Raw genomic sequence first — 23,077 nt, forward strand, 5'->3', positions numbered from 1 at the left:
GTATATGATCTGTGTGGGTCCAACTGGGTGTTGGAAGCTTAGAAGATGGACAGCGCCGATCCGATCTATGCAGAGATAGGGCTGCTGCTGCAACGATCCTTTTGCTTGAATATAAACAGAGTTGCACATTCCCCCAGCCCTCTAAGAAGCTTCTGGAGGCTGCTGCAATAGCTGATCTGTCTTGGATCCAGATGTCGGACCCTCGCAGATCACACACTGATGACCTATGATCATCGGTATGAAAACTTAACTTAGGGCCAGAAAACACCTTTAATAAATATTTTGCATTGAATCTATGCAGACATTCCCTGACCTATTTTTGTGCGTTCTTACTTCTATTTTTCGTGATTTATTTTATATAGTTTTGCTAAGTATTAATCTACCACTACATAACCAGGCTATTTAATAGTCTCTGCGTTCCCTCCGGTGAGGTCAGCTGTCACTGACCGGTATCTCCCTGCTCCTGCACCATTTTGTGCAGCTGCAATCTCTGCAAGGATGTACCAGTATGTCCGTGTACAGTTACTTGCTGACTGTTGGACAAATATAATCAAAGGACAGCCGGGAATTGGTTAGATAAAGATATATATGATTTACTTGTACATTCTGCGCAACTTTGGCAAATCATCAGTGATAAAGATATTCGAGATCCTAGCTGGCTGGAAAGGTTATATGCAATGTAATATATGAACTTTGCACATTATACTCTTTTGCTCCACAGTAGGTACAAGCAAAAGTTTAGAGGGAGTCTGCACAAAGCGCTAGACATAGATAGGTTAGAGTCACCTAAATCAAACCGTGTTTTCCCCCTTGTGAATCGGTGCCTCTGTTGTAGAGATATTGTTTTTCTCAATGTGCAAATGAACTCTTTGGAGCAATGAGGGAGTTGCCGCTTACCTCTCTGGAGTGACAGTAACGCGCCCCCCCCCCCCCCACACACGTTCCAAAAAGCTTATTTGCTGAGCTAGATCAGTATGCTGGGTTCTGGTGACAGAATCCCTTTAAGAATGCAGAAAATTCTGGATTAGTAAAAGTCAACATGAAATAGTACATACCTGAATATGGTCTTTGGTGTTGTTATTCTCAGTATCCCTCTTCCACTGAATGTATGATTCATTAAAATTATCTAAGGGTACATGCGGAGGACATCTCCAACTTCTGTCTTCTTTTTCTGAAATAACCAGCTTTTTATTGAAAGTGTGTTCTGTATCTGCAAACAAATCTCCTGGATTCAGTGGAACGCCAAATTCTCGGCTCAGAAGGTGAATCATTTCTACTGAAGGCAGGAGGTCGCACTGAACGACATCTCGTAACTTTTTAGCACTACAGATATAGTCCAACCTAAAAAATATAATAATGGAAACAATGTGGATACATAGATAACTGCAGTCATTCACAACGGTTTCTGTATAATGTGAAGTTTATTCTGTATCTATGTTGTCTGCTACAACTTACTACTAACCCAGTGGATAGGTGGTCAGTGTAAGATCAGTAGGGTGTAGCTGCTGGAACTCCACTGATCAATAAAACAAAGGACCCACCAGCTCGTCCGAACACAACAAAGAGGGTTTTTTTATACAGTGGTAGCCGAGAATACATGCTATTAGTCCATACAACTCTATGGGAGCTACAGAAACAATGAGATTTCTCTCGCCCATATAGAACAGTGTGCACGTTAAACCGTCACTCCATGCAAACTCCTCCCACCAGAGCCGTGGACTAACCAAAGTAGCCATGGTTTTCAAATAATTTTATTTTTTTCTGTTTACTTATGGTGCCTTTTTTTTTTTTTTTTACAAAGCTAACAAGAGGAAGTGAAGCCAAACTAGTTGACAAAGCTTTCCAGAAAGAGACAACCAACTACCCCATAACATGAGAAGTCACCAATATGATCACACTCCCTGTTCTTCAATTTCCCAACACTGGCCTTTACAGCAACACATTAAGTGTCTAAGTAAGTAAAAGTAGGATTATTCCCAAATTCTGGCTATAGCCTTATCTTCTGCGTTACTACACTGAAATACTTGTATTTTGAAGAGGTAATCCTCTTTAGAGGATATGTACCCCACATGGCCATAATCTTGTAGTAGGGTTCTACTACAAGACTATGGCCATGTGGGATACATATACATTATTAAAAATGTTTATGACACTGGTTTCTAAAATAAAGAAATGAAATAACAATAACTAAGAAGTTTGTCTACCTGGACAAAGCTTGAAAGCACAATGGAGGGACCATGTCTCTGATGTAGAGAAGTGGCTGGTTCACTATGGAGTGAAGCGGTTCATGCAAATGGACATGACACACCAAAATGCCAAGATCTTTGTATAAGCGTTCATGGAAAGCCATTTCTGAATTGTACAAAATCTCCAGCTTTCCCTTCTGCTCCACCAATCTGGAAAAAAAAATAAATTATAATTTAGACATATAAATATAATACACAAAAAAAAACGTGTTGGTAACATCACCAAATCCCCACTGCTACCATTGTAATGTTTACTCCATCCTCACTGATCCCTTGTACATGGTCTATGTTCGGCACACAAGAAATACCAAAAACCGACCAGTTTGCCCACCATCACTGCTGCAGCTAGTTGGCTGAGTAGGCACTTTCTGCCATTTCTTGTGTCGAGACAGGACCAGAAACCAGAGACAAGCAGAGATTCATATTGTGTGGCAATGGCAGCAGGGGATGAGGGGTGAGGTGAATAATAACTTTTTTTATTTTAACACAAAACACACCTTAACCCCTTCCCGACATCTGCCATACTAGTACGGAGGACGCCGGGTGTTTAAGTATGGTAGCCGACAGGGAGTCGGGCGGCCGCCATAGCTGCCGGGTGTCTACTGTTTTACACAGTAGACACCCAACGCTAATGCCTTCAGTCAGTACCCGCACCGATCGGAAGCATTAACCCCTCCGGCGCCTCGGTCAAAGCTGACTGAGGCGCCATTTTACCGGCGGCTCATGGGCGCCGACACTATGCCGGTGATCGCTGGCACATGGAGCATGCTCCAGGACCGATGTCACATTGGCATGACAGCCGGGAGCTCTCCGGCCAGTCTGCAGTGATTTTCTTTTGCAGGCTGCTCTATGCAGCTTGCAAAAGAAATGACGATTTGTTACAATGTATTGCAATGCATAAGTATTGTAATGCATTGCATTAGTGATCAGACCCCCAGGGGTTCAAGACCCCTAGGTGGTCTAATAAATGCAAAAAATAAAATAAAATATATTAAAAAAATTTAAAAGTATTACAAATTCAAATCACCCCCCTTTCCGTAGAACACATATAAAAGTAGTTGAATACTGTGAAACACATACATGTTAGGTATCCCTGTATCCAAAATCGCCCGCTCTAAAAATCTATAAAAATATTTTTCCTGTACGATAAACGCCGTAGCAGGAAAAAAAAGTCAAAAGTGCCAAACCGCCATTTTTTCTCTGCTTTGCCTCTAATAAAAATATTAATAAAAAATGATCAAAGCAAAAGCAATTCCCCAAAATAGTAGAACTAAAAAGTACACCCGGCCCCACAAAAAAACTTGCCCTATGCATCCCCGTACACGGAAGTATAAAAAAGTTACAGGCGTCAGAATATGGCGACTTTTAGAAAAAAAAAAAATTGGCGCAGTTTTGGATTTTTGTTAAGGGGTTAAAATGCAAATAACACCATATAAATTTGGTATCTCCAGAATCGTACCGAAACATAGAATACAGGTGAAACGTCATTTTGGCTGCACAGTGAACGCTGTAAAAATGAAGCCCATAAAAAAAATTGCACAAATGCACTTTTTTCTTCAAACCCCCCCCCCCCCCATTCTGAATTTTTTTCCAGCTTCCCAGTACATCGTACATAATAAATAATGGCGGTATCATGAAGAAAAATTTGTCCCGCAAACATTGAGACATCATATGGCTCTGAGAGCGGAGAAATAAAGTTATGGGGTTTGGAAGGAGGGGAGTCAAAAACGAAAATCAAAAAATGCCATCGGTGGGAAAGGGTTAAATAAAATGTTTACTCTGCTGGATAACCCATAACCACTTTAGCCTGGTACTGATGTACTGAATCAGAAGTTATCTAATAAGGGTTATCCAAGACTTAGATAGCGATGGCCTATTGCTAGGGCAGCTCATCACCATCGCATTAGTGGGGAATTGATACCTAGGACCTGCGCAAAACAGTTGCTGCCACTGCTGGATCCAAATAGTGTACGGACTGGCTCCATACATGGTACAGAGGTACTGCTGTTCTGTTCCATTACATCGGATCCCCACCAATCTGATATTGATAACCTACCTTAAGGGTAAGCTGATCAATACCAAGATTTGAACTACCCCTTTAAGCTTAGCGGTCTATATGCATCTATACATCCAATTCCAGACACCACAGAAAAATAACAAATTGATAGATAAAAGGGACACTCTCCACACATACAGTATGAAATATGAAGGGATTTTAACAATAATTTGTACCTGTTTGGTACAGTCTCCCACAATTCTTTCACAGCATTTTGTCTCAAACCTTCTAAAACAAAAAGGTGAATGTCTCCATCCATGATATGGATTCCAGTTAGAATATCAAGTGACCTGTCATCTTTCTGATCCTCTGTTAAACACACTCTAGAAAGAACCTCCAAGGATAGATTTTTTGGGTCAGAATCAAGGTTAAGAGCTCGACAGTTGATTTCTGTTATCTTTGTTATAAGATCTTGGAATAACTTCTTGTTTTTATGATCAAGAATGTAGATGATCCGTCCAAAAGGACAATCCGGAGCCAGTGTCTCTGAAGAAAGTGGCACTGCCAGGTCTACCCTTACTTTGAGCTGAGATTGAGCGTCTAAATAATGTCCTACTGGTAATGGAGTAATCTGTCCATCACTTCCCGGGCTGCTCTTGCTATAGGAGTAATATTCTGTAACATCTGGACTTTCGCAGCTATGGATTGGAACAGAAACATTCAAGTAAGTTGCACCATAGACCAGTTCAGATAATCTCATTTTCGCAATACCATAAGGATCCAATAATCGGTCTCGTTCCACATAAGGGTTATGGACGGTACTTTTAGACGTCACAAGACCAACATTACTCAATTTTTCATCTTCAGGTTCCATGCCAAAAAGTGATGGCTTGCTGTTATTCTCTGCTACTTTCTGATCTCGATCATGTACTTCAATCTCTATAGGAGGGCCAAGAAGAAATTCCCGCAGTTTACCAGGGCTCATAGTCCCTAAAAAAACAACATTGACGTCTGTAAAGAAGACATGAGTTCCATGTGTCTGTCCATGAGTTTGGTGACAAGGATGATCTTGGAATCTGTATTTACAGTACACTGGCTTACATTTTTCCTGGAAAATATGGAGAAATCACAAATTACATACTGAAGGCCTTGTGACATTAAACATTTGCTTTTTCTTTTTTCAGAAATAGTGCAACTCTTATTCATGAGCTGTAAATTGTATTGCAATGGACTGAATGGGAACAAACTGTAATAGCAAACACAGTCCATGGGTACGGCTGCTACCCCTGCATTCTGTTTTGAGCGATTTCCCAAAACAATAACTCCCTAAATATAATGCTACTACCACAGTAACGCTTTATAATAACATAATAAAACTAATCCAGATTTCCAGCGACTTCATTCTAGACCTGCTACCGGACAACGAACAGCAGCCTGCGTCCGGTGACAGCTTTGATTTATCAGCCATTTATATTATTATCTCTACACTGCTACATTAGCAGGCATCCCCATGATAAAAATGTAAGGGACGTGGAAGATATACATTTCCATAACACGTTTGTAGGGGATGACTTTCATCATGTCCCTAGAAAAAAGCAGCAATAAGCCTTCAGCTATTGCCAAACAAATCTAACAATGTTCAAGGCAATGCTTCTAATCTGGTTTCAGGCAATAAAGCTCAGAGAGACAGCAGTGATAGTAAAGGTGTCTATAAACCATAGCTAGCAGTCACATAAACACTCATCGGCTGGAGCCATCTCTCCCAACTCTCGGGAGATCATACAGATACACAGGCAGTTTGGTCAAGCTTTCAAATGTTGTATATAAATACAGAATCCCAATCCTTCTTTCCCCAACCTGGTCTATCCAGGGAATCGGAGGTTCTCATAGCACATAAGGTGATCGATTAGTTTTGATAAAATGAAATTCGCTCAGTAATAGAAACCTGGATTCTCACTAATTAAATATGTTCATGGACTGTTCTCATTCTGGTCAAAAAGTCAAGTAATAGGCTGACACTTCTTGTTATCTTATCTTCATCACAATGACAGATAGCATTCATATCATAGCACCCCTCACTCAATATGGAGTTACCTGCTCCTCCACCCTGCACAGGTCACAGAGTACTGTATATACTCGAGTATAAGCCGACTTTTCCAGCACATTTTTCATGCTGAAAAAGCTCTCCTTGGCTTATACACGAGTCAGGGTTCATGGAGCACAAAAAACTGGACCAGGAAGGGGGAGGTCCTTTAGTGCTGCTGCTCTGTGATTGGCTTGTCATGAGATCACGTGACTGTGATGTCATCAAAGGTCTGTAGCCACTGGCATGTAACATCTGCAGATAAGGTTGAGTCTAAATCCTAGTAGCTCCGCCCACACCAGAGTCCGATCACATGGTCATGATGTCATCAGAGGTCCTTTAGCACACTAGGATTTAGCATCTACCCTGCAGATGAGTGGCCAGGATTCATTGTGTCTTATGGAAGATGTCTGTTGTATGGAGGAGAGGAAGCTACAGTAAAGTGACACACAGGGACCTTCCTTTAGTTACTCTGCTTATTAACGTCAGGCATTTGGGGTTATTAATTTAGTTTCAGTAACTCCATGTGCCTCACATTAATAACAGTTAACCCCATCATGTCCCTCATATTAACCCCTGTGTGCCCCATATAAGGGTTACTAATATGTGAGACACATGAGGGTACTAATGAAGGACCTTAATTATGAAGATACCTAATTATTACCTCCATATGTCCGACATATCAGTAATTCTTATGTGAGGCACACAGGGGGTTAATGTGAGGGACATGATGGGGTTAACTGCTATTACTATGATCCTCATGGAGTTACTAAGCTGTAATGCACATGACCAGACTTTTTATCTGCAATGGTGGATTTCCTCCCCCTCGGCTTATACTCGAGTCAATAAGTTTTCCCAGTTTTTTGTGGTAAAAGTAGGGGTCTCGGCTTATACTCGAGTATATACAGTATGTCTTGTATACAGTTTCAAAGAAGATCCCGTAACTGTGAGCTATTCTGTGTGCAGTTAGATGTACTACGCTGTTCTCATAGCGCCTCGTCTCTTCTATGGGTGTAATGGAAATAGTGTTGAGCACTAGGGTCATAGCAGTCAGGACAGAGAGCAGTTAGTCCCATCTTGACAATGAATTGCAAATATGGAAATAACCCTTTAGTGAACATATCTAGACTAGTGTGTTTATGGATCATGGGGCCACCGTAAAGCAAATAAGTAAATGCTGTTAGAAGCGCAAGCAAGATGGCTGCCCCCATAATCATGTACAGAAAATGAAATAAAAAAATAAAAGCACCATATATCACAGAGCTCAGCTTCTCTCCTCTGTCATATAACCCTATATATCACAGAGCTCATCTTCTCTCCCTTTATCATATAACACTATATATCACATGGCTCAGCTTCTCTCCCTTTATCATATAACCCTATATATCACAGAGCTCAGCTTCTCTCCTCTGTCATATAACCCTATATATCACAGAGCTCATCTTCTCTCCCTTTATCATATAACACTATATATCACAGAGCTCAGCTTCTCTCCCTTTATCATATAACCCTATATATCACAGAGCTCAGCTTCTCTCCCTTTATCATATAACCCTATATATCACATGGCTCAGCTTCTCTCCTCTATTATATAAACCTATATTCCACAGAGTTCAGCTTCTCTCCCTTTATCATATAACCCTATATATCACAGAGCTCAACTTCTCTCCCTCCATCAAACCCTACTCTCAGGTAGGGCAGCAGAAATTACCAAACAGGTTCCCTTTAATAGTCTATTATGCACATTACTCTGCATATGCCTTTAAGTAGAAAACCTCAATTACAAAATGCATTTGGACGATCGATTCTAGTAATATTCTCCCATTTCCCTGTATAGAAAATGCTGGAAGGTACGTGGGCTCTTAATTTCTGGTCTAATTATACCTGTGCCAGTACACTTTGTAATAACTGATGTAATTAGCTTTGGCAAAAGCCGCATAAATAATGTGAAGAAAATACCTGACTCAATAACAAGTAAATGATCGTAAGTCATTGTGTACAGAAACATTTAATTAAAGTATAGCTGACAAGGAGAAGTATATCTCCCTATATTATAAAAATGAATTTCTGTGTCTGTCTGTCTGTCTGTCTGTGCTCTAATGCGAACCAAACGACTGGACCGATCTTCACCAAATTTGGTACAGAGATACTTCAGGTATCCGGGAAGGTTTAAGACGAGACTCCAACTCGCTCGGACGTACCGTTGCTGAGATACAGCATTTCAAACACAATGCCCCCCCCCCCCCCCTTAGCCAATACAAACCTGCAAGACTTTCACTCATATTCCAACTGCAATACACACGGTCACTCCACATGCACAATACAACACTGATATCCAAACTGAGATACACGCATCAGAGGATTAGATACACAGATCAGCACATAGTATCACACGCCAGAGGATTAGATACACGGGTCTGCACACAGTCCCACACACCAGAGGATTAAATATGCGCTTCTGCACACGGTTCCACATACCGAAGGATTAGATACAGGCGTCTACACACAGTTCCACACTCCAGAGGATTAGATACGCGCGTCTGCACACATTTGTACATGCCATAGGATTAGATACACGCATCTGCACAGAGTAACACATGCCTTAGGATTAGATACACGCATCTGCACAGAGTACCACATGCCTTAGGATTAGATACACACGTCTACACACAGTTCCACATTCCAGAGGATTAGATACGCGCGTCTGCACACAGTTGTACACGCCATAGGATTAGATACACGCGTCTTCACACAGTACCACATGCAGTAGGATTAGATACGTGCGTCTACACACAGTTCCACACGCCGAAGGATTAGATACACGCCTCTTCACACAATACCACACAGGGAAAGATTAGATACATGTGTGTGCACACAGTACCACACTTTGGAGGATTAGATACATGCCTCTGCACACAGTACCACAAACCAGAGAATTAGATACGCGTCTCAGCACATAGTACCACATGGAGGAGGATTAGATACGCGCGTCTACACACAGTACCACATGCCATAGGATTATATACGCACGTCTGCACACAGTACCACATGCCGGGGGATTGGATACATGCTTCTACACACAGTTCCACACACTGTAGGATTAGATACGCACCTCTTCACACAATACCACACAGGGGAGGATTAGATACACGTGTCTTCACACAGTTGTACACGCCATAGGATTAGATACACGCGTCTGCACACAGTACCACATGCCGTAGGATTAGATACGCGCATCTGCACACAGTACCACATGCCGTAGGATTAGATACACACGTCTACACACAGCTCCACACTCCAGAGGATTAGATATGCGCGTCTGCACACAGTTGTACACGCCATAGAATTAGATACACGCGTCTGCACACAGTACCACATGCAGTAGGATTAGATACGCGACTCTTCACACAGTACCACACAGGGGAGGATTAGATACATGTGTGCACACAGTGTGCTGTTTCATCTAGATATAATCATATCGTTCACACATAGATTGTATTCTTTGTAAACCTTGCTGCCACCTGCTGTCCTCTTTCTGTATGACAGCCTGTAGTTAATTAATTCTGTACATGCCTTTGCTTCCTGGTTCAAGGGTAGCTGTTTCCTGTTTTCACTTATCACTAGTCTCCATTTTCTCTGGGAGAGACACTTGGACTGAGCAGCAGAAGGCATCAGTTTTCGACCACACACACGCACACTTACTACCACAATTATAAGTAGTTGTCTGTACTCCTGGAGAAGTGCTGCATTACCATCACATGCTGTATGTCCAGTCTTCCAAATAAACAAGCCTGAACTTCACCATTCATGATGTGCATCATCTCTCTGGACGCTGAGCAACATGGTCCTGTCTGCCCTGCATTGAGGAAACGAAGGTAGGACCTCTCCCAGCCCTATCCACCTGCCACATCTTCATTCGCCTCATGTGGGGACAGAACAGTCGAAAACTGCCTTAAAGCCCGGCCCCAACCTGTAGTAATCCCTCTGCCTGCCCATATATCACAACTCTGCTCTGCTAAGAAACTGTCTGCAGTGACACCCTAGTCTGCATTGTGTATAGAGACTCTGTATGTTATACAACATTGATGCAGATTGTTGGACTGCAAAACCCCACTATTCTCCAAAACAGCTTGGGAATCTTGTCAGAACACCTTAACTAAGCTGCACTGCGGTTTCCAGGCCCCAATTCAAAAGTTCAGTTTCTTAAAGAGACAGCGCACCTTAAACCAAAATGGCCGAAAAGGACGCTGCATTGTCTCCCAATGTCGAAACAGAGCAAATACAGCCCGATACTACTTACCATGAAGAACGGGAAGTAGAGTCAGCACCAGAAGCAGGCCAAGACTCACGACCTTTACGCTCTCTTAAGCCAACCGTTCAGGTCCTCGAGAACTACCGTTACATGAAGGATGAGTTCAATGACAACCTGCATGACCTATGGGAACGAGTCACCTCCCTCATGTCAAGCATCCAACGCCACAAAAATGATGCAGCTAGCCTACAGGACACTATAAAACGGCTAGATACGACCCATGGAAGGTACAAGAGGTTATCCACAAGGTACGCTGCCTTCCTAAAAGACTCTAATATTGATGAAGCCTTATCAGAGCTAAGCAAAGCAGATTCCACAAACAGAGAAAGGGACGCTGCTGTGCAAGACGCCAAAGATAAAGCAGAGCTCCGTATCGCTTATCTGCAAGAAGCTAGATCTAACAGGTCAGGCTCATCCAAGCACTCTTCTCGATCATACAGATCATCCTGCTCAAGAACTTCTACCCTCAGCGACAGAAATCTAGAGGCCCGTTTGAACGCAGAGCGATCCAAACTAAGACGTTCCTACGCAGAAAAGAAAGCAGAAGCAGAGGCAGAAGCCAAGAAAGCAGAGGCAGAAGCCAAAGCAAAGATCCTTCAAACAGAAATGGAGGAAAAAATCGCACTAGCTGAAGTAACAATACTCGAGCAAGCTTTGAAGCAAAACCTCGACCCAATTTGCCTACCACCACTGGAAGAAGATGATCCAGCTGTCCGTACCAGTGTCTACGTACAGAGTCAGATATCTGCAGCACATGCCTTCTCCAGTGACATTCTACCCAACAATGTGGAAACATCCAAGTCAGCCCAACCTACGGTGCCAGTGTTACCCACAGCATCTGCAGAGACCCAAGACCAATGCCATAATGTGTCCCCTCAGGAGCAGCAATCATCACAAGACGACCACAAGACGCATTCCAGCCCATCTCCACAGTTCAAGCCACAGTCATCGAAATCTCCAGAGGTTAAACCACAGCTCAACCCTGCAGCGTCATCATTCTACCCAGGAGCAATTCACCCTTTCACGCCACACAGCTTATACGCCCAAGGAGCACCACAAGCTAACACGGCAACAAGGAGTGAAGGATCAGACATGTCTGAATTTGCCAGGTTTATGGTGAGCAGAGAGCTGATCAGTACCAGCCTCTCAAAGTTTGATGATTGTGCAGAGAACTACAGAGCCTGGAAGGCTACCTTCAAGGCCGCCATTGCTGACCTCAACCTATCTGCGGAACAGGAGCTCGACCTTATGGTTAAATGGTTGGGTCCTGACTCCTCAAACCGTATCAAAAGTCTTCGGACCGTCTATGTGGGGCAAGCGGAATCAGGTCTCGCTGCTGCCTGGCTAAGACTCGAAAGAACCTATGGTAGCGCTGAAGCCATAGAAAGGTCCCTATTCAAGAGACTGCAAAATGTTCCAAGGATCAACCTTAAGGAAGCCCACAAGCTTCTGGACTTGAGTGATCTGCTTATGGAGCTGGAACTTGCAAAAAAGGATCCTCGTCTGTCTGGATTGTGCTACCTAGACACCGCCCATGGGGTGAACCCAATCGTCTCAAAGCTGCCACATAGTCTGCAAGAGAAGTGGGCGGTATGCGTCTCCAAGTACAAACGGTCACATGATGTCACCTTTCCTCCATTCATTCAATTCTGCAAGTTCATCGACGAACAGACCCAAATGAGGAATGACCCTAGCCTAGACTTCCTGGAGTCTAACACCGCAGCCACAGCAACATCTTCACCAAGGTATGAAAGCGTCACACATAAACGCAAGGACTTGAAGAGCAGTGTAAGTGTCAGAAAGACTAACCTGCCACTACCTGCGGTACCCACTGATAAACAGCACACTGTTTCCTCAAGAGATAAATCTTTCAATCGTGAGTGTCCCATTCACAAAAAACCACACTCGTTGAACAAATGTAGAGGCTTCAGGTCCAAAACTATGCTGGAGCGCAAGAAAATACTCAGTGAACTTGGGGTGTGTTTCAAGTGCTGCGCCTCTTTAGAACACATGGTCAAGGACTGCAAATCTGCCATTAAGTGTGAAGAGTGTCATAGTGACAAACACCCATCAGCTTTGCATCCATCCTCAGCCACCAGCGATCCAGTAATCGCAGTTACCTCTAGTCCGGCTACAAGCCATGGCGGGGAGCCACAGGCTAACACCAAGTCTACCACAGCGGTCTCCTGCTCATGCTCAGAAGTATGTGGGGAGAGCCAGTGATAAATGTTGTGCTAGGATATGCCTAATCAGAGTTTATCCAGAAGGGCAACCAGAGAATGCAGTAAAAATGTATGCCATCATTGACGATCAGAGCAATCGATCCCTAGCTGGACCTAAGTTCTTTGAAGCCTTTGGAATCAAAGGACCAGCGATGCCCTATACTCTGAACACTTGCTCAGGCCGCATAGCAACTAGCGGCAGGAGGGCACAAGGTTTCATCGCTTCTCCCATCAATGGAGGCGTAGAAATACCCCTACCTACGCTAATCGAATGCGACCAAATACCAAACCAAAGGGATGAGATCCCTACCCCAGAAGCTGCGTTCCATCAACCACACCTAAGGCACCTAGTCAACGTTATCCCACCTATGGATACAGACGCTGAAATCCTACTTCTGCTTGGCAGAGACAACTTAAGGATACATAAGGTCCGCCAACAGTGCAATGGTCCTGACTACGCCCCCTACGCACAGAGACTCGACTTAGGGTGGGTAATCATAGGAAATGTGTGCTTGGACCGAACAAGTGTTGATTCCTTTAAGACCTATGTACGCCGGGACGGACGAACTACTTTCTGCAAACCATGCCCTCGTCACTATGATGTGAAAGAGAAGCTTCCGAATCCCGTACAACTACCTGATGCCATTCCTTCTCCCTATGCAGACGACTTGGGAAAATCGGTGTTTCATACAACTAAGGATGACAACAAGGTAGCCCCATCAATGGAAGACAAGGAATTTGTCAGGATAATGGACAATGAGTTCCTTAAGGACAAGACTAATCACTGGGTTTTTCCCTTACCCTTCCGAGCCACCAGGGTAAGACTCCCGAACAATCGTGAACAAGCCTTGTCCAGATTCAACTCCCTCCAGCGTACACTTAGCAACAAACCGGAGATGAAAGAACACATTATCACCTTTATGAGCAAAATATTCCGGAATAACCATGCGGAGCCAGCGCCTCTCTTAAAGGAAAATGAAGAGTGCTGGTACCTACCCTCATTTGGAGTGTATCACCCACGGAAACCTAAGCAAATTAGAGTTGTCTTTGATTCAAGTGCCAAACATCAAGGCGTATCTCTCAACGATGTCCTCCTCACAGGTCCTAATCTAACAAATAACCTAGTAGGAGTGTTGATGAGGTTCCGGAAAGAGCCCATTGCCATCACTGCTGACATTGAACAGATGTTTCACTGTTTCATAGTCAGAGAGGACCATAGGAATTTCCTCAGGTTCCTGTGGTACAAGGACAATGACCCCAGCAAAGAGATGGTGGAGTATCGCATGAGGGTGCACGTATTCGGAAACAGCCCTTCCCCCGCAGTGGCAACCTATGGTCTGCGGAGAACCGCACAAGAAGGAGAGTCCGAATATGGAATAGACGCCAGAGACTTTGTAGAGAAAGACTTCTATGTAGATGATGGACTAAAATCTCTACCCACAGAAGAAGCGGCGATCGACCTACTCAAGAGGACCCAAGGTATGCTGTACCGAGCTAATCTTAGACTGCACAAAATTGCTTCAAACAGCCCGGCTGTCATGAGAGCCTTTGAGTCGAGTGACTATGCTCCAGTATTCAAGGACATAGACCTGGGATCAGATTGTCCGCCTGTGCAGAGAAGCCTAGGCTTGAGGTGGAACCTGTCAGCCGACACCTTCAGTTTCCAAATAAACTGCGCAGATAAACCATTCACTAAACGTGGTGTCCTGTCAGTGGTGAACAGCTTATACGACCCGCTGGGATTCGTAGCACCAATAACCATACAAGGTAAATCTCTTCTGCGACAACTTTCCGAAACAGTCAAAGACTGGGATGCCCCACTTCCCCCTGATAAGGAATCAAAATGGGAAACCTGGAAGCAATCTTTGTGTGCCTTGGATGAAATCCATATACCAAGATGTTACGCCAGAACCTCACTCGCTGCTAGCACTAGAAGGGAACTCCATGTGTTCTCGGATGCATCCATGGAGGCCATTGCAGCAGTTGCCTATCTGAAGGTAACAGGACCCGACAATCAAGATCACGTTGGGTTCGTTTTCGGCAAAGCTAAGTTGGCTCCCAAGCCTGAACACACTATTCCCAGGCTTGAGCTCTGTGGGACCGTGCTTGCAGTAGAACTCGCAGACTTTATACAGCACGAGCTGGACGTCAACATAGACAACGTACAATACTACAGTGACAGTAAGATTGTCTAGGTTACATCTACAACCAAACAAGGCGCTTCTATGTGTACGTCAGTAACCGCATTGAGAGAATAAGGAGATCTTCCAAGCCCGAACAATGGCACTATATCCCATCCGAACTTAATCCAGCTGACCATGCCACTAGACGTATGTCTATAAGTTCCTTCGCTAACTCTTCTTGGCTTTCAGGTCCTAAGTTTCTGTTGGAATAGAAGGGAAGTGAATGTGTCCAGGAAGTCTTCAGCATTCAGGATCCGGATGGTGACCCAGAAGTCCGCTCCGAAGTTAGTGCTTTGACCACAAACACTAAAACAACCTCCAGCCTCGGTTGCCAGCGCTTTGAACGCTTCTCCAATTGGATGAAACTTGCCAAGTCTATAGCAAGGTTAGTCCACATTGCGAGATCTTACAACAACTTACATGGAGACAAAGACTGTCAAGGTAGGCACGTTTGCCATAAGCCACTCTCTACCAAGGACATTCCGGTAGGATGAACCATGAACAGAACACTACCCTAGTACTTCGTTCATTGGATTACAACTGGGTCGGAGATAGTTTGGCCTAGTGCGGCTTCTCCGATCCGAAGATGGGTATCTTTGGATTATCTCAGGAACTGCCTGTCATCTACTTCGTTGGAAGTTATTATTATGTTGCATGCATATTTGTTCTTGTTTTGTAGGTTATTGAACTTTAAAAAAAATATATAGTGAAATCCCTTACGGAATTTCAGACGGGGAGTGTGCTGTTTCATCTAGATATAATCATATCGTTCACACACAGATTGTATTCTTTGTAAACCTTGCTGCCACCTGCTGTCCTTTTTCTGTATGACAGCCTGTAGTTAATTAATTCTGTACATGCCTTCGCTTCCTGGTTCAAGGGTAGCTGTTTCCTGTTTTCACTTATCACTAGTCTCCATTTTCTCTGGGAGAGACACTTGGACTGAGCAGCAGAAGGCATCAGTTTTCGACCACACACACGCACACTTACTACCACAATTATAAGTAGTTGTCTGTATTCCTGGAGAAGTGCTGCATTACCATCACATGCTGTATGTCCAGTCTTCCAAATAAACAAGCCTGAACTTCACCATTCATGATGTGCATCATCTCTCTGGACGCTGAGCAACATGGTCCTGTCTGCCCTGCATTGAGGAAACGAAGGTAGGACCTCTCCCAGCCCTATCCACCTGCCACATCTTCATTCGCCTCATGTGGGGACAGAACACACAGTATCACACTTTGGAGGATTAGATACATGACTCTGCACACAGTACCACAAGCCAGAGAATTAGATACGCGTCTCAGCACACAGTATCACACGGGGGAGGATTAGATACGCACCTCTTCACACAATACCACACGGGAGGATTAGATACGTGCATCTGAACACAGTACCACACGGGAGGATTAGATACAGGCCTCTGCATACAGTACCACATGCCAGAGAATTAGATACGCGTCTCAGCACACAGTTCCACATGGGGGAGGATTAGATATGCGCATCTGCACACAGTACCACACGCCAGAGTCATTAGATACGCGCGTCTGCACACAGTTTCACTTACTGGAGGATTAGATACGCGCCTCTTCACACAATATCACATGGGGAGGATTAGATATGTGCATCTGCACAAAGTACCACACCAACAAGAATTAGACACTTGCATCTAAACACAGTACTACACGGGGAAGGATTAGATACAGCTTTACTCCAGGTATCCATAACAACTGATCACAGGTTTTTTACTGACATCCAAAATGAGATACACATAATCACATGACGCTTATGGACATACACACAAACCACATATAAAATACACCAGTGCAAAATTGGACAATTCTTATGGGGCCAGTACACAAACATAAATCGTAATATACCCGTGCGAAGCCGGGTCCTCCCTCTAGTCTATATTATAAAAATGAATTTCTGTCTGTCTGTCTGTGCTCTAATGCGAACCAAACGACTGGACCGATCTTCACCAAATTTGGTACAGAGATACTTCAGATATCCGGGAAGGTTTAAGACGAGACTCCAACTCGATCGGACGTACCGTTGCTGAGATACAGCATTTCAAACACAGTGCTCCCCCCCCCCCCTTAGCCAATACAAACCTGCAAGACTTTCACTCATATTCCAACTGCAATACACACGGTCACTCCACATGCACAATACAACACTGATATCCAAACTGAGATACACGCATCAGAGGTTTAGAGACACAGATCAGCACACAGTATCACACACCAGAGGATTAGATACACGGGTCTGCACACAGTCCCACAAACCAGAGAATTAAATACGCGCTTCTGCACACAGTTCCACACACTGAAGGATTTGATACGTACGTCTGCACACGATTCCACATACCGAAGGATTAGATACAGGCGTCTACACACAGTTCCACACTCCAGAGGATTAGATACGCGCGTCTGCACACATTTGTACACGCCATAGGATTAGATACACGCATCTGCACAGAGTACCACATTCCTTAGGATTAGATACACGCGTCTACACACAGTTCCACACTCCAGAGGATTAGATACGCACGTCTTCACACAGTTGTACACGCCATAGGATTAGATACACGCGTCTTCACACAGTACCACATGCAGTAGGATTAGATACGTGCGTCTACACACAGTTCCACACGCCGAAGGATTAGATACGCGCCTCTTCACACAATACCACACAGGAGAAGATTAGATACGTGTGTGTGCACACAGTACCACACTTTGGAGGATTAGATACATGCCTCTGCACACAGTACCACAAGCCAGAGAATTAGATACGCGTCTCAGCACACAGTACCACATGGGGGAAGATTAGATACGCGCGTCTACACACAGAACCACATGCCATAGGATTATATACGCGCGTCTGCACACAGTACCACATGCCGGGGGATTGGATACATGCTTCTACACACAGTTCCACACACTGTAGGATTAGATACGCACCTCTTCACACAATACCACACAGGGGAGGATTAGATACACGTGTCTTCACACAGTTGTACACGCCATAGGATTAGATACACGCGTCTGCACACAGTACCACATGCCGTAGGATTAGATACGCGCGTCTACACAGTACCACATGGGGGAGGATTAGATACGCGCGTCTGCACACAGTACCACATGCCGTAGAATTAGATACTCGCGTCTACACACAGTTCCACACTCCAGAGGATTAGATACGCGCGTCTGCACACAGTTGTACATGCCATAGGATTAGATACACATGTCTGCACAGAGTACCACATGCCGTAGGATTAGATACACATGTCTGCACAGAGTACCACATGCCGTAGGATTAGATGCACACGTCTACACACAGTTCCACACTCCAGAGGATTAGATATGCGCGTCTGCACACAGTTGTACATGCCATAGGATTAGATACACATGTCTGCACAGAGTACCACATGCCGTAGGATTAGATACACATGTCTGCACAGAGTACCACATGCCGTAGGATTAGATGCACACGTCTACACACAGTTCCACACTCCAGAGGATTAGATATGCGCGTCTGCACACAGTTGTACACGCCATAGAATTAGATACACGCGTCTGCACACAGTACCACATGCAGTAGGATTAGATACGCGACTCTTCACACAGTACCACACAGGGGAGGATTAGATACGTGTGTGCACACAGTACCACACTTTGGAGGATTAGATACATGCCTCTGCACACAGTACCAGAAGCCAGAGAATTAGATACGCGTCTCAGCACACAGTATCACACGGGGGAGGATTAGATACGTGTGTGCACACAGTATCACACTTTGGAGGGTTAGATACATGCCTCTGCACACAGTACCACAAGCCAGAGAATTAGATACGCGTCTCAGCACACAGTATCACACGGGGAGGATTAGATATGCGCCTCTTCACACAATACCACACAGGGGAGGATTAGATACGTGCATCTGAACACAGTACCACACGGGAGGATTAGATACAGGCCTCTGCATACAGTACCACATGCCAGAGAATTAGATACGCGTCTCAGCACACAGTTCCACATGGGGGAGGATTAGATATGCGCATCTGCACACAGTACCACACGCCAGAGTCATTAGATACGCGCGTCTGCACACAGTTTCACTTACTGGAGGATTAGATACGCGCCTCTTCACACAATATCACATGGGGAGGATTAGATATGTGCATCTGCACAAAGTACCACACCAACAAGAATTAGACACTTGCATCTAAACACAGTACTACACGGGGAAGGATTAGATACAGCTTTACTCCAGGTATCCATAACAACTGATCACAGGTTTTTCACTGACATCCAAAATGAGATACACATAATCACATTACGCTTATGGACATTCACACAAACCACATACAAAATACACCAGTGAAAAATTGGACAATTCTTATGGGGCCAGTACACAAACATAAAATGTAATATACCCGTGCGAAGCCGGGTCCTCCCTCTAGTCTTCTATAAATATGTTACTGGAATTGTCCAGGGAGGTTAAAGTTATTTATCTCCTCCAGTGATTTATTCAAGTTGGACCTGGGGGATTTTGAGCTGGTTTACCCGTGGCACCCGAAATGCTTCGCCTCCACCCTCCTTTCTTCCCATTTTCACAGGTAGAAGTTACCTATGCTATATAGACTGGTTTCACAATAGCCTGCCGGCCCAAAGAAACTACCTGTGAAAACAGGAGAGTAAAGAGTAGGTGGACCAACCCAGGGGGCCGAGTGCTGGTTCCACTCATGTGACCTGGGGTTAGAATTCCCAGAAGAAGCAAGTCCCCTGGACAGAAATACTTCACTTCTTCAGCTATACTTTAGTTGCATGTCTCTGTACACAATGACTTCCAATCATTTACTTGTTTTTCAGTCAGGTACCGTATGTTGTTCTCATTATTTATACGGCTTTTGCCAAAGCTAATTACATCAGTTACTACTAAATCAGACCAGGACCAGTGAAGCAACAGCACAGGGACTAGGCTAAATTGTTAATATCACAAACTTTATTATAGTTATAATTTAAGCCTATAGAGCCTTATTATCTAAACCCGTGAAATCCCTTTAAGTCCGCGTTAAGTAATTATTCGTTTCTGCCTCTAAGGAGTACAAATGAATGTGTAGAACACTGCAAGTGCATGTAGTGTGACAGTAGAGGAGACCAGAAGTGTTTGATCATTGTAAAAGGGCAGTTCGGCAATTTCTGAGCTAATTAGAATTATTGCTACTCTTCTAGGCAATTCCAACATATAAAAGCAAAGGAAGTACTGTACACACCGTACACTTGGTGAGAGCCTGAAGTGTTGCATGATGTGGGTTCAGATCAGCACTTTCAATTAAAACATGCAAACCTCATTCACACAAACATCACCTGAATTGTGTATATATTAAAGATGTCTCCAAATAACATAATGGGGTTATTACTAGAGATGAGAGAGTAGTATTCGATCGAATACCTCACTGCCATAGGAATGCATGTAAGCGGCCGATCACCAAGGGGTTAAGTGCAGTGAATATTTGATGCGCTTAACCCATTGGTGATCGGCCGCTTACACGCATTCCTATGGCAGCGAGGTATTTGATCGAATACTACTCGCTCATCTCTGTTTATTACTGGAGTCCAGGCTTTCTAAGACAAAAAGCACAGTGTGAACACAATAGCCTGGAAAGCTGGTGGCCATTTAACAGAAATGAAGAGGGGACTGAGAATAGGAGGATCTGTGTAGTGAAGATTAAAATGGAGAACTTCTGGTATATTAATTCAGTACATTGTGCATGTATTATGAGAACCTTTAAAGTACAGTTTCACACATTTCAGAAGAGCTGAGCATGGAATAACGTCTGCATTATGTTACCTGTAATACACTAATAGGTGTTGGCGATGTGGGGAGACACGTAGCTGAAAGGATACGAATAACCATCGGATTGAGATCATGTCTTTGTTGATCTGATAGTAAAGGAATGTTTAAGGCCAAAGTCACATAACAGTCTAGTATCTGATGTGAGCACTCCTGCAGACGACTCGTGACTGACAGAGCTCCTGAAAAAAATATGATGTTAATGTTAATTTTACTTATAACCCGAGTAAGCGGTAATTCACAGCATATCAGGCTTGCTATTAATACCCCCTATAGTATGCCAGCTATTGGTTTGTCCAATTTACGTAATGAGCTTTGCACCTAGCGTTAGTGTGAATGATTCTGGCAAACTCTGTAGGTCATGACTGAAGCGGCAGTCACAGCAGTCTGGGCCAAATGAAGAGGATGGGGAGGAAGCAGAAGACATTATCTGTATGCCATTGGATGTAGTAAGCGTGTCTTTTTCTGTGTTTCGTGTCTGCAAGTGTTCAGGATTCATTTTTTTAGTATGTGCGTGGGGGCAGGGAGAGTTTGGTAATTTGATTTTAGGCTTTGGCTCTTTTTAAGGCCCCAGCAGTGCACCTGGTTACACAAAGAGTAAGCCAAAGACTGCACTATTGAAAATAGTTCCGAAGGTTGGGCCCCTTGCAGATCTAATATTGATGACCTACCCACAGAATAGGTGGTCAATCTCAGAAACCAAATAACCCCTTTAGGCTAAGGCCCCATGTTGCGGACATGCAACTTTTTATGTTGCAGATTTTGCTGCGGTTTTTTGAGCCATAGCCAGGAGTGGATTTAGCATAAGATAGAAGTTTAAGAACTTCCTATATATTTCTCATTCCTTTTGAAGTCATTCTTGGCTTTGGCTCATAGAACCACAGCAAAATCTGTAACAAAAAAAGCTGCTTTTCTGCAATGTGGGGGCTTAGCCTTAAAGAGGTTTTCCTATAAACATAACCAGATTTAAATCTGTAGACATAAGTATAAAGCGTTTCTTGTCCACATACTGATTTTTCATACTGATGTTATCTGTTGGGGTCTGACACAAGGACCCTACACAGATCAGCTATTCTAGCAACCTCCAGGTCCTGGAAGCCGCGAGTGCACAAGGAGCACATGCAACAACGCTCCTATTCAAGTAATAGGAAAGGAGCAGCAGCCCTGTCAACTGTAGTGTCAGGTGTCGGCCCCTGATCGATCACATACTGATGGCTTATACTGTGGATAAGTGACATACAGTCCTATGAAAAAGTTTGGGCACCCCTATTAATCTTAATCATTTTTAGTTCTAAATATTTTGGTGTTTGCAGCAGCCATTTCAGTTTGATATATCTAATAACTGATGGACACAGTAATATTTCAGGATTGAAATGAGGTTTATTGTACTAACAGAAAATGTGCAATATGCATTAAACCAAAATTTGACCAGTGCAAAAGTATGGGCACCTCAACAGAAAAGTGACATTAATATTTAGTAGATCCTCCTTTTGCAAAGATAACAGCCTCTAGTCGCTTCCTGTAGCTTTTAATCAGTTCCTGGATCCTGGATGAAGGTATTTTGGACCATTCCTCTTTACAAAACAATTCAAGTTCAGTTAAGTTTGATGGTCGCCAAGCATGGACAGCCCGCTTCAAATCATCCCACAGATATTCAATCATATTCAGTTCTGGGGACTGGGATGGCCATTCCAGAACATTGTACTTGTTCCTCTGCATGAATGTCTGAGTCGATTTGGAGCGGTGTTTTGGATCATTGTCTTGCTGAAATATCTATACCCGGCATAACTTCAACTTCGTCACTGATTCTTGAACATTATTCTCAAGAATCTGCTGATACTGAGTGGAATCCATGCGACCCTCAACTTTAACAAGATTCCCGGTGCCGGCATTGGCCACACAGCCCCAAAGCATGATGGAACTTCCACCAAATTTTACAGTGGATAGCAAGTGTTTTTCTTGGAATGCTGTTTTTTTTGGACGCCATGCATAACGCCTTTTTGTATGACCAAACAACTCAATCTTTGTTTCAATAGTCCACAGGCTTGTCCAAATGTGCTTTTACATACCTAAGGGGGCTCTGTTTGTGGCGTGGTTTCAGAAACAGCTTCTTTCTCATCAATCTCCCATACAGCTTCTCCTTGTGCAAAGTGTGCTGTATTGTTGACTGATGCAC

The 23,077-nt window shown here is 43.8% G+C and overlaps 1 protein-coding gene across 1 annotated transcript in view; it reads right to left on the reverse strand.

Moving 5' to 3' along the window:
• Positions 1–23,077, reverse strand: part of CFAP92 (cilia and flagella associated protein 92 (putative)) — a 64,308-nt gene that overhangs the window by 9,076 nt on the left and 32,155 nt on the right. The window contains exons 8-11 of the mRNA XM_075286155.1: positions 20,899–21,083; positions 4,479–5,350; positions 2,205–2,396; positions 1,056–1,341 (exon numbers count right to left, since the gene is read on the reverse strand). Of these exons, the coding sequence (XP_075142256.1) occupies positions 1,056–1,341; positions 2,205–2,396; positions 4,479–5,350; positions 20,899–21,083 (1,535 nt within the window). The remainder of the gene's footprint in view (positions 1–1,055; positions 1,342–2,204; positions 2,397–4,478; positions 5,351–20,898; positions 21,084–23,077) is intronic.

Source organism: Leptodactylus fuscus, chromosome 9 (genome assembly GCF_031893055.1).
Source record: "Leptodactylus fuscus isolate aLepFus1 chromosome 9, aLepFus1.hap2, whole genome shotgun sequence".
Classification (NCBI taxonomy): domain Eukaryota; kingdom Metazoa; phylum Chordata; class Amphibia; order Anura; family Leptodactylidae; genus Leptodactylus; species Leptodactylus fuscus.